This window comes from Trichomycterus rosablanca, chromosome 9, assembly GCF_030014385.1.
Source record: "Trichomycterus rosablanca isolate fTriRos1 chromosome 9, fTriRos1.hap1, whole genome shotgun sequence".
Taxonomy (NCBI): domain Eukaryota; kingdom Metazoa; phylum Chordata; class Actinopteri; order Siluriformes; family Trichomycteridae; genus Trichomycterus; species Trichomycterus rosablanca.
In genome coordinates, this window is record NC_085996.1 from 19,306,820 (window position 1) to 19,323,868 (window position 17,049).

Genomic DNA, 17,049 nt, shown 5'->3' on the forward strand with positions numbered 1-17,049 from the left:
ACCAGGCTGGGAGTTTTTAAAAGCCTCAGGAATCTTTTGCAGGTGTTTAGAGTTAATTCGTTGATTCAGATGATTAGGTTAATAGCTCGTTTAGAGAACCTTTTCATGATATGCTAATTTTTTTAGATTGAGCTGTATGCCAAAATCATCAGTATTAAAACAATAAAAGACCTGAAATATTTCAGTTGGTGTGCAATGAATCTAAAATATATGAAAGTTTAATTTTTATCATTACATTATGGAAAATAATGAACTTTATCACAATATGCTAATTTTTTGAGAAGGACCTGTAGAATCCTCAAAGTCTGTTACACTAACATAATTATCGTATGATTGTTAGGACCGCCTCATATTGTGCCTCAAACTTACACCACTATTATACAACATTCTATTAAGGACATAAAAGGAACCTTTGTTAACTAAAAAAAATAATAAAAATATGAACAACTAGAATGAGAGGACTGGAAAAGTTATCTGACTTAGTCTTTTGGAGAGCTACCTTTTGCTTTAATTATAGCAATCACTCTGTTTGGATATTTGTACCTTGCAGAAGTTCAGTCAAAATTTGTGGTGATCAGCAATGCACTGCTCTTGCACATCCACAGTTTTTATATTAAATTTAGCCTCCAACCTCTGACTTGGCTACTGAAAGACATTTATCTTCTTATTCTTAAGCCAACTATTTTTTTGGCAGTGTGTTTAAGGGTCATCATTGTGCTACAAGGGGAATTCCTGCCTATCTTGAGCTCTCTAGCAAAGTGCCACAATTTTACTTTCATTTGGATGGACTTGGCAGCATCTAATTTACCTTCAATGGATAAAGCTTTTTACATGCACAGACCAACCAATTCCAGGCGTACAGTTTGTATGTCCTTTATAGTTGCTTTTGGCCTCCTGGTAGCTTCACTGATCAATATCCTTCTGGCTTGGTCATCCAGTTTGAAAAGATGGTCTGATATTGGTAAGGTGTTGGTGGTTCCAAAAATTTATCTTTATAATGCTCTAAAAAGTACTAAAAGAGATAGTTAAAGTCACTGAAATCTAGGCACTCTTAACTCGTCGGTTCGAATCTCAGCTCTGCCATTCCGCAGGCTGGCCGCCTACATGAACAACGATTGGCTGTTGTTTTAGTGGAGTGCCGGAGGGGATTTCTCATAGCTGATGCAATTACGACCTCTGCTGGCTGATTGATGGCGCCTGCACAGAGTCGAGGGATAATGTGTGTAATTCCATACACAAAGCTGATCCACATATGACTTCGCCCCATGCAGGTAAATGTATGTTAGTCACGACTCACCTCAGTGAGAGTGGAGGTCAGCATCAGTAGAGAGGATGCGTAATGCATTTGGGTAATTGGACACGACTACATTGGAAGGAAAATTGGGGGAAAATGCAAAAAAAGTCACTGAATTTTTTAGCATCTTTCTGCTAATTTGTGCCTTTCCACTAAGCCCTCTTGCCCCGTGTTACTTATTGTAGGAATGGGGTCAGTCAAGGTCTGTTAATAGTAAGCCAATGTAAAACAGTAAAATATGGTCAGCTATAGATGCAAACACATTGATATCATTGTGTCATAGGTAAACATGCCTTTGAAAATGCTCCTTCAAATTGTAAATTTAAATCGTAAAACTTTTAAACACAATGTACTAATTTTAAGCTTTTCTCTTTAAGGAAAGAGATATTTGCTTACTAAATTATAATCATTCAGGCAACCATTACCTTACTGGCTAGTCTGTAATGAGGCAAAGACTCAGCACTGCATTATTGCATTATCACGTTGGGGCGGCACAGTGGCTTGGTGGGTAGCACTGTCGCCTCACAGCAAGAAGGTTCTGGGTTCGATCCCCAGGTGGGGCGGTACGGGTCCTTTCTGTGTGGAGTTTGCATGTTCTCCCCGTGTCCGCATGGGTTTCCTCCGGGAGCTCCGGTTTCCTCCCACAGTCCAAAGACGTGCAAGTGAGGTGAATTGGAGATACAAAATTGTCCAGGACTGTGTTTAGTATAACCTTGTGAACTGATGAACCTTGTGTGGTGAGTGACTACCATTCCTGTCATGAATGTAACCAAAGTGTAAAACATGACGTTAAAATCCTAATAAACAAACAAACATTATCACGTTAATACAGTGCTGAGCCCAGGTGTAGTGAATGTTAATGAACATTGTAGTCCATGGAAAATTTAGTTTTTTTAGGATTACAGTCAATTTGAGCTTCTGTTACCCACAGAAGTGGAAGAAGCTCAATTTTCAGAAAAGTTGGGAGATTTTGCTACATGCATTAAAATAAAAATGTGTCATTTGTTAATTTCCTTGAAGCTTTATTTAACTGACAGGAGTAAAAAAAAGAATAGTTCTAATGTTTTCACTGACCAAACTAATTGTATTTTGTAAATATGAACAATGGATTCCGGATGTAATCAAAACCACTACAGTTGATGTCAGTTGTATGCCAATTAGCCTGGTGTGTGAGCTGGAAGGTGATTTGTTGTACCTGAGCAAGTTTGTAATGGTTACTTTAAGGGGCTGGTTACTTATCCAATTATTTTCCTAAATTATAATGATTTTTAAGTGTAATTTTACTTGATGAGGGTTATAATGTAAATATTTGGTATCTTCATGGTATATGTCACGCACGTGATCAGAAAAGTCAGACGCTTGCAGATAATAACAAGATGTTTAATAAACTAGTTCGAGGTACACATGGTAATCCAATGAGTAGTTGGTCACAAGCAGAAGGTCAGCACATAAAGAAACTAAAGAAAACAACATATGAGGGCTAACACAAGACAAAGTCGAAATACCGGGCAAAAGGGTCATACACAGTAATACCTTGGCACATGAAAACCACACAGTACGCAGAACAAAAAACTGGCAATACCTTGCAAAGTATCATGGTTTGCATCATCCCCTAAATAGACATCCCTTGATTAGTTACAGGTGTTGTAATCAGTTAACTTGTGAGGCAGACTTTCCCCTGCGCTGTCTGATTGGCCGAATGTGCCACATGATCGCCCACTGACTTCTGGGAACTGTCCTCCACAGTGCATACTACTGTATAGAGTGTGACAGTGTAATGTAAAAAAGGCAAGGATTTTAATAGGGTATGATGATTTTATGTAGGCACTGTATATATCAATATTTCCTAGTGGTGGAAAGACATATAAAGCACAGGCAGTGAAAAACAGTTCTGTTTCTGGAAGAGGAAGATTTCACAATCAGTGCTGATTCTTGGCTCAGTTTTGAGCTGTTACGAAGCTGCTCTGACTTTTGCAAGTGTGGCCAAAATATTGCAATACATTATACAAGCTGGATATTTGGCTATGCAAAGTATGTTACTAGGCTTAGCACCTGATTTACACATGATCTTGATAAGATTGTAAAGCCTCCCTTATTTCACTACTGTGTTTTGTTTTTAGCCTGGTTAGGGTTTTTTTTTTTTTTTTCCTTTTTTGGCCAGTGAGCTTTGGCTTGGCACAGTTGACCTTAGTTTAACCCTACTTTCATCATCTAGTAATGGCATATTCTGTTAGTTTAACCTTACCTACAGTAGCCACATCCTGTCCACTGAGGACAGGAATGGTAAGATTGTATGAACATTTGCATTTATTTGTTTTTAGATACTTACAGGCAAAATATATCTGCTAAAGACACAGAAGTGTCATGTTTTGTGTTGTAGAAAAATGTGGGTACAATGACTAAATCTCTAAATACAACAGCTATCAAATTATACATGGGAAAAACTATAATCATTGTACAAAATCATAGAATCATAATGTTGATTCACAAAAATCACAGACAAACTCGGAAGCATAATACTTTACTGGCTTGTTCTTTTATGCACAGACTACAGAGAGATGAACACATGTGTAGAGAAGCACACTTTTACATTGATTATGGAATCCCCAAAGTGACTGGAAATGCACTCAATACATAAACACATACATCAAACATTGTCAGCACACTACACCACAGAAAAGTCTGTTACACTAGCAATCCTACAGCAATTCAGTTAGCAATCGGTTAGTCAAATTATCAAATATGCTGAAGTCTAAAGCAGCTAACAGTACTTGGGTAACTTACTTTAAAAAACTTCCAACCAATTCTGTGGACGCGGGGAAGGAGGATGGGTTTTGGGGTCAAAACACAGACAAGTACATTTGTATTTAAGACGGAGCCTTGATTCGTTGCTGAATGTTCTAGGTTTACATTCAGCTATTAAGGTAGGCTGTGCTGTGTATTGTATTGTAGGTCTGTGAAATTAAGCACATTTTTCTGTGAATTAGTAGGGCCCTAGTCATGACCGATCTTGCTTGCAAAGACCTAGCCTTTGGTGGATTCTTCTTTTACAAAGAATCATGTTTACAAAATAAGATCAAGTTGGTCTGTCAAAACATTAATGCAATTGTTGTATATGGTAAGTGTTGATTAATGTGATGTAATGAGAACGTGTTTCTCTGCAGGTTCCTGTCATAGCTGTTTTAGGATCAGGTGGTGGGTTCAGGGCAATGATTGGCTTCTCAGGGGTCATGAAGGCTCTGTATGAGTCAGGAGTTCTAGACTGCACCACATACGTCACTGGCCTTTCTGGATCAACCTGGTACTTTTTCCACAATGTTTTACTCATTAGAAAAAATATTTGAAATTATTTGTTATTAAAAGTAGGTCTGTGCATTTCGTATCCATGCTTTTATAAATTCATTTATTTATTCATTTATAAATTCAAACTAATTCCACTGTTTACATTCTAAAAAACATACATATTCACTCTCAAGTGCAATTTTGCTTGCAGATGCTTCCAGACTAGTGTATAAAATCACTTTATAGCTCTTCACATCCCACCATGTTCTCTAACAGGAATAAAATGCTACACAGGTCTATTTGACCTTAATTTTGAAGTTTCAACCCAAATCAGAAAAAGTAGGGACAGTATGGAAAATACAAACAAAAAAAATAGTTGCAGTGTTTGTTGGGCCGGTAAAGCGTTTCCCACTATGTAATGTTGCCATTCCTTTTCACAACAATTGAAAGACATTTTGGCACTGGGGATACCAAGCAATGAAGTGTTCAAGGGGTTAATTTGTTCATTTTTTTGATAACATTTTTTTTAGCATATACTAGATTTTTAAGTACAGGCCACTTATTTATAATAGGTTTGTGGTCAGGGCTGTGTCATGGCCATTCCAGAAGCTTAATTTTAGCATGAGCCTCCATGAGTTAAGAATTTTTAGGTCATCTTGATTAAATGTCCTCGTTATACTCTTTCTGCAATGCACCAGTTTCACTGGCAGTAAACAATCCCAAAGCATAATACTACCACCAACATGCGTGACAATGTTGTTGGGTTCAAACGCCTCATCTTTTTACTTTTACACAGACGCTGTATGATCAAAAGTACCTGGACTATAAAAATACTAAATGAATTATAAAGACAGTGTATAAGCAAGCTATCCACTCTATTAGTTGCCCAACTTATTGCCATTAAAAGGCTTGACCTGAGACCCTTCTCATAAGAATAAAACAGCATAACTTGAATTATTGAATTGTTTTATTAGCTTTTATTAGTCTTTTTTCATTTGTATTTGTAAACATATGTTCTTAGACATACTTTCTCTCTGTTATGCAGGTACATGTCCACTTTGTACTCTCACTCAGAGTTTCCCAAGGTAGGTCCAGAACAGATTAATCAGGAGCTGATGAAGAGTGTGAGCAGCAACCCTCTCCGTCTGCTTCTGCCCCAACATATCACCAACTACGTTCAGGCTCTTTGGACCAAAAAGGCTAGTGGGCAGCCTGTCACCTTTACTGATATTTTCGGGATGCTCATCGGAGAGACGCTCATTCCTGCTGTGAGTATGAAGCTAAGTCTTTTATAATAACACTATAATCATTTTATCATTTCAACTGTTTTTTAAAACATTGTTAAAGGGTTCATTTAAGTTTTGGGAGTGGCGTTGAGTTTCAAGGTATTTTTTTCCATAAGGATGTATGGGAAACCTGTTAAAGTGTTCCATGGTGCCGTGGAACTGCATATATTTTAGGCTTGTGTAAAATGGGGTTGTTTTTGACACTTATACACAAAAATAACACTAATAAAATATAAAAACACTGAAATACAATTTAAAAAACAGTTAAGAATCAATAAAAAAACACAATAAAACCTGCACTTTACCTTTACTTCCTTTATTGTTTGCTTATGCTTCTTAATTGTAAAGATGCTTGATCTTGGAATACCGCATTCCATTCAGTAAAGGCGCATTCACATGAGAAGCGGCAAAATAGCTTTTGCACTGGCTGTGCTGTTATTACCTATAAAGTGTGGCAGTGCTTAAAGCTTAACGTGACTTATTGTACTAAGACAACGGGTGAGGAATTTCATTAGTGGAGAGAACTTATAAGTAATAATTAAGAGAGGTTTAGTCTTCCTTTGTTGTTCTTTTAATACATTAAGTCACATTAAGCTTTTTGTTTTTGTTTTGTAAAAACGTTTAGACTCTCTCGGAAAAGCTGATTCTCACAATTTCTCAGCACCCCGAGCTATAACAAGTTTAAAAGTGAAACAGGAGAAAAAAACAGCTAAACACAGATACATGTGAACGCTTTCAGAGTGAATTTGATTGTTATTCCACACAAATGCACATTCGTCTCATATTCGCACTTTGATGACGTCTTACTGCACCGCTTAGCCTTAATGCTGAACAAAGTGGCAGTTCATTGTGAATTTGCAATTAAATAAATAATTATTATTTTTATTTTTTATTTTTAAAAGCTAGACATGTTAAGTTTAAGGTAAACATTGAGTTTAAGGGTACAAATTTCTCCATGAAGGGTGTCGAGTTTCAAAGATTTTAAGTTTAGGGAACGTCGAGTTACAAGATACCACTTTATTTACAATTACTTTATGAAGCATGTACTAAAATGTAGAAAAACACTGGCAATAAAGCACCACAAGCTGCTAGAGAAATAAGAGGCCATTTTCATAAATGAGAGTATAAATTTGCACTGTATATTTAGTGCTTCAAAGTGTATAACTCTACCATTGATGGTGCTAATTAAATACTAATTAGATATAGTATTTAGAACAGACGATTGTGGATTGAAGTACAGCCACTATAACTCAGTGCTCTTTCTTTAAGCTTGGGGCAGCATGGTGGCACCTCATAGCAAGAAGGTCCTGGCTTCGATTCCCAGGTGGAGCGGTCCAGGTCCTTTCTGTGTGGAGTTTGCATGTCCTCCCTGTGTCTGCGTGAGTTCCTCCGGGAGCTCCGGTTTCCTCCCACATTCCAAAGACATGCAAGTGAGATGAATTGGAGATACAAAATTGTCCGTGACTGTGTTTTACATTAAACTTGTGAACTGATGAATCTTGTGTTATGAGTAACTACCTGTTCTGTCATGAATGTAATTAAAGTGTGTAAAGCATGACAGTAAAATCCTCATAATAAATAATAATAAATCTTGGCCTGAATATGGCATAGTTTGGGCACCATCCAATGGGTTGTGGTCCCATTCTAATAAGTCTTTGTTCCCACTCACCAACAAGTTTCCCTAAACTTTAAATCCTGTTTATTATAGTGTGATCCCTTAAGACTAACCTAAGTTAAGTGTACTTTTGCCACCTCTATTTAAAAAACATACATTTATTTGCTTCTGTGTTTGCCTTGTTGTACTGATGTCTGTGTTGATGTGTTTATACAGAGAATGGACACTAAACTGAGTGATATGCAGGAGAAAATTAATGAGGCTCAGTCTCCTTTTCCTTTGTTCACCTGCCTGCATGTTAAACCAGATGTTTCTGAGCTGATGTTTGCTGGTAAGCAGTAGCCTCTCTTTGTGCTTTTATGTGTCTTTGTATGAGGGGGATTGTTTGCATGCAGATTGCAGGTACTGATAATGCTGGTGCATGAGCATCAGAGGCGTAGATGAATGCAAATGTGTTTGCATTCTGTTTTACATAGATACATAGCAGTCCAGTGCAAGATGCAGAAAACCAAGAAAATAAAACTGGCTGTATGCTGATTAGATATCCAAAGCATGATGTGATGACAAAAGCATGTGCAAAAGCAAGTGCAAAATAGTTTCGCTAACACAGAAGTTTTGCTGACACATTTTACTGTGCAGCGTTGCTTGCTAAACATAAACCACATTACCAATTAGCTTATTAAACACATTACCTACAACTTTACCACAAAACAATCTTATCACAAAGTCATAAAACAAGCAATGTGGAATGATCAAGTTAAAACTGATATTTGTGTCCACAATCACTAACTGTAGATTTGGTACAAAAGTTCAGCGTTTAATGAAAATAACACCTTAACAACTTTTAGGCATGTTTGGTGGATCTTATATGCATTGGTCTAGTGTGGCAGCCAAGTTGTGCTAACAAATGGGGATTCCTTTTGGTTAATAAGTGGTATTTAAATGGGTTAACAAAGTATATAAAGCATCACAATGGACACAATTATTGTACATCTCTGAATCAGAAAAAGTTTGGACGGTATGGAAAGTGCAAACAAAATGCAGTGTTTTTTACATTTACTTGACAGTATGCACCCAAGATACTTCATGTTTAGTCTGGTCAGCTTCAGCTTCTCTGTTTCTGGTCAGCGGGGCAGTTTAGGGCTAGTAAAGAGGTAAAAAACTAAATAATAATGTTATTTCAAACATGTGATGTCAACAGGTGATTGTAATCATTATTTGGAATAAAATCAGTATCCACAAACAGCTTTGTGTTTGAGAAGTAAAGATGGGTGGAGGATCTTCAGTTGTCACAGTTAAGAGCAATGTTCTTCAAAGAAAGATTGAAAGGGATTTGCATATTTCTCCCTCTACAGTGCATAATATCATTAAACAGTTCAAGGGATCTGTAGGAATTTCAGAGCATAAGGGCTAGGTCGCAAGTCTAAGCTGAACACATGTGATCTTCGATACCTCAGACGGCACTGCATCAAGAACCACCACTCAACAATAGCTGATATATCCACATGGGTGAGGGATTACTTTGCCAAACCCCTGTCAAGAACTACAATACGGAGTTACATGCACAAATGCCATGTAAAACATACTGTGCTATAAAGAAGCCTTATGTTAACCATGTTCAAATGCGGCATCAAGTTCTTTGGGCTCAGAGGCATCTGGAATGGACCATCACACAGTGGAAACATGCATTGTGGTCAAACAAATCAGCATTTTATATCATTTTTTATTTTTATTTTTTTTGAAGGAACGCAAAGGACCATCCAGACTGTTATCAGCAACAAGTCCAAAAGCCAGAGTCTGTCATGGTATGGGGCTGTGTCAGTGCCCTTGGCCAAGATAATTTACACTTCTGCGATGGCAGCATTAATGCAGAAAACTTTTTAGAGCATTAATGTTGCTTTTATTTTTTCCAAGGATGTCCATGCATTTTTCAACAGAACTACATGTTGTACACATTACAAAGGCATGGCTGCGGAAGAAGAGGGTACGGGTACTGGACTGGCCTCCCTGCAGTCCTGACCTGTCCCCAAAAGACAATGTGTGGAGAATTTTGAAATAAAAAAATGTGACAATGACAACACGATACTGTTGCAAACTTTAAGACATGTTTGCAGGAGGAAGGAAAGCAAATAACACCTGAAACACTAAATCGCTAGGTATCCTCAGTGCCAAAATGTCATTTAAGTGCTTTACTGTCCCAACTTTTTTTAGGCATGTGTTGCAGGCCTGAAATGCAGGAATGGATGTTTATTAATAAATGGAATGAAGTTGACCAGACAAAAATTGAAATATCTTGGGTTCATACTGTGCAATGAAATAGAAGTTAAAGTAAATGTAAGAAACACTTCTTATTTAATCTGCATTTTCCATGCTGTCCCAGCTGATTGGGGTTGTATACTAACTAATAAAACATAACTAAAAAAATAGCAAATAAAAGTTCTTTGTCAACAAAGGAGCACTGTAAAAATACAAATGAAAACAGACTGAACTTGGCAAAGTAATATTATATTTGTTCTAAACATGATTGCTTTAAGCTTGTACTCTTGTGTTGTTGTGTTCTGCATTTGTTAAGTGTAAACATACATAACAACTTAGCCACAAATGTGCACCATGTAAAGCTGTGAGTGTTTGAAAGTGAGTTCAAGCAACACTTCTAATCAAAATCCTTATATAGTTCAGTTTAATTTTTTAACCATGGGCCATAAGGGGCTTCAAAGCCAAATGGATGATGAAATATTTTAAATACTTTGCCATAGGACTATTCATATCAGCCAGAATTGAGATCAGTCATTCTGGTAAAGCTGACGTCTGTAGTTACACACATACACTCAAACCACCACGCCCCCTTCCCCCACTGAGTCATACAAGTCAGACCTACAAAATGCATTTAAAAATTTCAATTTGGGGGTACCCAGATGGCACAGCGGGATATTTCGCGAGCACACCAGCGTCGAGATTCTGAACTCCTCGGTTCGAAACTCAGCGTTGCCATCAGTCAGCTGGGCGCCATCTAGCGGGCATAATTGGCAGTGCCTGCAGCAGACACGTCTCTGCTGGGGCGGGATGACCGAACTATGTGTGTGGGGTCTTCAAACGCTGTGTAAGGACCCTGATTGGCAGATAGAGAGGCGCCTGTGCAGAGTGCATAGGTGAAAAGGGTTCCGTTAAGGGTTGCGTGTGGGTCGGAGGAGGCGTGAGCAGCAATATACCCACCTCGACTGCAATCAGGGATCCCCCAGCAGCAGAAGACAGATTGACTATACTAAATTGGGAGAAAATGCATAAATAAATAGAAACAAGAAGAAAGAAAAAGGAAGGAAAATCATTTATACTGCAAATGTCCAGCTACACTGACAAACCAGTTTCACGATAATACATTAGAAGCAGCACCACTCAAAATTTCCTGATAAACTATAACCAGCACCACATACACTACAATTTACATGAACATATCACTAATGTGAGTGAGAAGAAGGGTACAATTCCCCCTCCTAATGTACAATTCCCCTCATAAGAGCATTTAAGTAGCAATTTCCCCCTGACTTTTAAAAATGAATGTCACACACTAATGTTCATGTTGAAATAGGAAAGGGTCTTCCCCAGACTGGACATACACAGTTCTTTAAAATTCTTTATTAAAACTCATGGGCCAAACCAATAAAAACAGTCCCCAGATTAGTTAATCCTGAAACACATCATATGCAATTAAGCATTTTATTAGGTGGTAATGTTTCTAGGAATTACATCCCAACCAGTAAGTGTGACTAAATAATCTTGTGGTGTGTTCTGGTGTGTAAAAATGTGGCCCAGTTTGAGGAGATTCTTTCATCACACTGCTGCCTGTACTAAACTAACCTTGGCCATGCGTAGACAACAAACTCTCCCTATGATGAGTCAAGGACCCATTTGCTATGCTACATCATTTTACAATGTTACATCTTATTTGATCATTTATAATTTATGTTAATTTGCATAAATCTCAAAACAAAATTGCACTTTTAGTTCCTTTGCAGGATCTTTGCCTCTTCCCTTAGAAAATGAATGGCAGCTGTATGCTTGATTTTATGCACCTGTTATAGTAATAGGTGTGGTCCTAATAGCCCAAAACAATAATAAAAAGGGTTGGTCTCATATTTTTAATTATTAATGTATTATTTTAAAAAAAGGATGATTAAAACAAACCAAAAAAACACATCAAATCATAAATAGAACAATGTTAGATCCACTTTGGAGTGTATTATGCTGCAGTTGGGGGCGTTACAGCTATTCTTCAATGAATAATGATTCTATTTATAGCATTTTGTCTTGCTGAACTACAAAAACTGAACCAGTTACATTCCAGAGCCACATTATCTCTGATCAATTATTGGTGGACACCCACATGGATCACATGATGTGTCAAATAAGCACACCTCCTAGTGATTTTATTTTTAGACCAGGTATTGTGATGTCTCTGTAATTCTAGTACTTATTTTGTCAAACATGTGCGTCAGAGACATATTAGAAGTATCAAAGCGTCAGACGGACTGTCAAACCCAGCAACCAAGATTGTTGTACTTATTTATTTGTGTAACAACAATAAGCAATGCTTAATTTATAATTTTTTACCCTTGTTAAATACATTTGTATAAATAATGTTAAATACATTTGTATAAATAACTGTCATGAATTGTTTGTTGCAGTTAAGTACAGGTGTATCCATGGAGTCTAGTCACACCTGACCAAATTACATAAGTAAAAAGCAAACTATTATTAAAAGTCTAAGTCAGTGGACTGTTTGGGCCTTTTCAAAAGCTTTAGCTTGCATTTATTAGTAGTAGTATATGCCTAACTAGGGTATTTGTACTGTTGTGAAAGCCAGCCATATTTGTGATTATAAATTGGTGGAACCAATTCTGTCATATTGGGTTTTGATTTGTCTTTCTTGCCAGTACACAGTGGGTTCTATATGCAAGTTTTCTTGGTCTCCCTGCATTTGCCCTGACCTACACAGTTCCTCTTCACTGCCATTTTCAAATTACATTTTTGCTCACTGGGCTGGGTGGCTCGGTGGGTAGCACTGTCGCCTCACAGCAAGAAGGTCCTGGGTTCAAGCCCCAGGCGGGGCGGCCCGGGTCCTTTCTGTGCGGAGTTTGCATGTTCTCCCTGTGTCTGCGTGGGATTTCTTCAGGAGCTCTAGTTTCCTCCCACAGTCCAAAAACATGCAGTCAGGTCAATTGGAGACACTAAATTGCCCTAGGTGAATGGGTGTGTGTATGTGTGTCTGCCCTGCGATGGACTGGCACCCTGTCCAGGGTGTTACTGTGTGCCTTGCACCCATTAAAAAGCTGGGATAGGCTCCAGCAGCCAACCAATTGAATGAGCGGTTAAATAAGTGAGTGAGTTTTGCTCACTGAATTGTCCTAGCTAGAAGGTATTTAATATCCTGCTTTTCAGATTTTAATAAGCTTTATTTTTAGATCATTAAGCCAGCTGCTTAATGACATCCATGGTTGCCAAGTGTTAATAAATGTTTTTAAAAAAACATACTATGCCTTGGAATTATTATTCAATTAAGGCATTTACAAGAGGATGTTCAGACTTAAAATTATAATTAAATATATATGAACTTTGCAGTGACATTCGCAGGAAATTAAAAAAAAATAGTCTGAAGGTTTCACTGTTATCTAGGTCATAGTCTCGAGTGCTTGAGTTAAAGGCTACTGGACTTCTTGTAGGTTCTTGAAGACGTTTCACCTTTCTTTTGTTTGGCGACAGTGCTACCCACTGAGCCACCGTGTCGCCCTATTTGCTATATAGTGTAGTATATATATATATATGTATATATATATATACAGTATATATATATATACAGTATATATATATTTTTTATTATTATTATTTTTTTTTTCTTTCTTTCTGCATTTTCTCCCCTTTTTCTCTCTTTTAGTGCGCCCAATTGCCCCATTGCATCATGCTTCCTCTCCACCAATGCCGATCCCTGCTCTGATTGAGGAGAACAAAGCTAACCCACGCTCCCTCCGACACGTGGGCAGCATGCCATATGCATCTTATCACTTAGACTTTGACGAGTGCAGCTTGGCTTAGCTGCGTGTACGGAGGGACACACCCTAAGAGCACTCTTTTCTCATCTCTGTGCTGGCGCCATCAATCAGCCAGCAGAGGTCATAATTGCATTAGTCATGAGAGAGACCCTATCCAGCTTAGTCCCACCCATCTGAACAACAGGCCAATCGTTGTTCATGTGGCCGCTCAGCCTCAGCCAGCAGAGGTCATAATTGCATTAGTCATGAGAGAGACCCTATCCGGCTTAGTCCCACCCATCTGAACAACAGGCCAATCGCTGTTCATGTGGCCGCTCAGCCTCAGCCAGCAAGGCAGAGCAGAGCTTCGATGTATTCGAGATCCCAGCTCTGGTTCCAGCGTGAGCGGAACCACCTGAGCGGCCCATATAGTGTAGTTTTAAAATGACAATATACAGTGTATCACAAAAGTGAGTACACCCCTCACATTTCTGCAGATATTTAAGTACAGGGTGGGCCATTTACAGTGTATCACAAAAGTGAGTACACCCCTCACATCTCTGCAAATATTTTATTATATCTTTTCATGGGACAACACTATAGAAATAAAACTTGGATATAACTTAGAGTAGTCAGTGTACAACTTGTATAGCAGTGTAGATTTACTGTCTTCTGAAAATAACTCAACACACAGCCATTAATGTCTAAATGGCTGGCAACATAAGTGAGTACACCCCACAGAGAACATGTCCAAATTGTGCCCAAAGTGTCAATATTTTGTGTGACCACCATTATTATCCAGCACTGCCTTAACCCCGCTGGGCATGGAATTCACCAGAGCTGCACAGGTTGCTACTGGAATCCTCTTCCACTCCTCCATGATGACATCATGGAGCTGGTGGATGTTAGACACCTTGAACTCCTCCACCTTCCACTTGAGGATGCCTTACAGTGCTCAATTGGGTTTAGTCCATCACCTTTACCTTCAGCTTCCTCAGCAAGGCAGTTGTCATCTTGGAGGTTGTGTTTGGGGTCGGGAGGGGATTTTTTCGAAGGGAGGGGATCATGCTCTGTTTCAGAATGTCACAGTACATGTTGGAATTTATGTTTCCCTCAATGAACTGCAGCTCCCCAGTGCCAGCAACACTCATGCAGCCCAAGACCATGATGCTACCACCACCATGCTTGACTGTAGGCAAGATACAGTTGTCTTGGTACTTCTCACCAGGGCGCCGCCACACATGCTGGACACCATCTGAGCCAAACGAGTTTATCTTGGTCTCGTCAGACCACAGGGCATTCCAGTAATCCATGTTCTTGGACTGCTTGTCTTCAGCAAACTGTTTGCGGGCTTTCTTGTGTGTCAGCTTCCTTCTGGCATGACTACCATGCAGACCGAGTTGATGCAGTGTGCGGCGTATGGTCTGAGCACTGACAGGCTGACCTCCCACGTCTTCAACCTCTGCAGCAATGCTGGCAGCACTCATGTGTCTATTTTTTAAAGCCAACCTCTAGATATGACGCCGAACACGTGGACTCAACTTCTTTGGTCGACCCTGGCGAAGCCTGTTCCGAGTGGAACCTGTCCTGGAAAACCGCTGTATGACCTTGGCCACCATGCTGTAGCTCAGTTTCAGGGTGTTAGCAATCTTCTTATAGCCCAGGCCATCTTTGTGGAGAGCAACAATTCTATTTCTCACATCCTCAGAGAGTTCTTTGCCATGAGGTGCCATGTTGAATATCCAGTGGCCAGTATGAGAGAATTGTACCCAAAACACCAAATTTAACAGCCCTGCTCCCCATTTACACCTGGGACCTTGACACATGACACCAGGGAGGGACAACGACACATTTTGGCACAATTTGGACATGTTCACTGTGGGGTGTACTCACTTATGTTGCCAGCTATTTAGACATTAATGGCTGTGTGTTGAGTTATTTTCAGAAGACAGTAAATCTACACTGCTATACAAGCTGTACACTGACTACTCTAAGTTATATCCAAGTTTCATGTCTATAGTGTTGTCCCATGAAAAGATATAATGAAAAATTTGCAGAAATGTGAGGGGTGTACTCACTTTTGTGATACACTGTATATGGATACACCTAAATAAAATGGGAATGGTTGGTGATATTAACTTCCTGTTTGTGGCACATTAGTATATAGGAGGGGGAAAACTTTTCAAGATGGGTGGTGACCATGGCGACCATTTTGAAGTCGGCCATTTTGGATCCAACTTTAGTTTTTCCAATGGGAAGAGGGTCATGTGACACATCAAACTTATTGAGAATTTCACAAGAAAAACAATGGTGTGCTTGGTTTTAATGTAACTTTATTCTTTCATGAGTTATTTACAAGTTTCTGACCACTTATAAAATGTGTTCAAAGTGCTGCCCATTGTGTTGGATTGTCAATGCAACCCTCTTCTCCCACTCTTCACACACTGATAGCAACACCGCAGAAGAAATGCTAGCACAGGCTTCCAGTATCCGTAGTTTCAGGTGCTGCACATCTCGTATCTTCACAGCATAGACAATTGCCTTCAGATGACCGCAAAGATAAAAGTCTAAGGGGGTCAGATCGGGAGACCTTGGGGGCCATTCAACTGGCCCACGACGACCAATCCACTTTCCAGGAAACTGTTCATCTAGGAATGCTCGGACCTGACACCCATAATGTGGTGGTGCACCATCTTGCTGGAAAAACTCAGGGAACGTGCCAGCTTCAGTGCATAAAGAGGGAAACACATCATCATGTAGCAATTTCAAATATCCAGTGGCCTTGAGGTTTCCATTGATGAAGAATGGCCCCACTATCTTTGTACCCCATATACCACACCATACCATCACTTTTTGTGTTCCAACAGTCTTGGAGGGATCTATCCAATGTGGGTTAGTGTCAGACCAATAGCGGGGGTTTTGTTTGTTAACTTCACCATTCACATAAAAGTTTGCCTCATCACTGAACAAAATGTTCTGTGTAAACTGAGGGTCCTGTTCCAATTTTTGTTTTGCCCATTCTGCAAATTCAGTGCGCCGATCTGGGTCATCCTCGTTGAGATGCTGCAGCAGCTGGAGTTTGTAAGGGTGCCATTTGTGAGTAGCTAATATCCGCCGAAGGGATGTTGGACTGATGCCACTCTCCAGTGACATGCGGCGAGTGCTACGCTGTGGGCTCTTGCTGAATGAAGCTAGGACAGCCACTGATGTTTCTTCATTAGTGACAGTTTTCATGCGTCCACATTTTGGCAAATCCAACACTGAACCAGTTTCACGAAACTTGGCAAGCAGTTTGCTAACTGTAGCATGGGAGATGGGTGGTCTCGTAGGGTGTCTTGCATTGAAATCTGCTGCAATGACCCGGGTACTGCGTTTACCAGACATCAACACAATTTCTATCCGCTCCTCACGTGTTAACCTCTGCGACATGTCAATGGCTGTAAACATAGAGAAGCTTGTAAATAACTCATGAAAGAATAAAGTTACGTTAAAACCAAGCACACCATTGTTTTTCTTGAGAAATTCTCAATAAGTTTGATGTGTCACATG

The 17,049-nt window shown here is 39.3% G+C and overlaps 1 protein-coding gene across 1 annotated transcript in view; it reads left to right on the forward strand.

Annotated features, from left to right (window-relative positions):
- The window catches only part of pla2g4ab (phospholipase A2, group IVAb (cytosolic, calcium-dependent)), a 66,389-nt gene that overhangs the window by 19,771 nt on the left and 29,569 nt on the right, over positions 1-17,049 (forward strand). Inside the window, exons 8-10 of the mRNA XM_063002035.1 lie at positions 4,459-4,595; positions 5,622-5,844; positions 7,694-7,808. Of these exons, the coding sequence (XP_062858105.1) occupies positions 4,459-4,595; positions 5,622-5,844; positions 7,694-7,808 (475 nt within the window). The remainder of the gene's footprint in view (positions 1-4,458; positions 4,596-5,621; positions 5,845-7,693; positions 7,809-17,049) is intronic.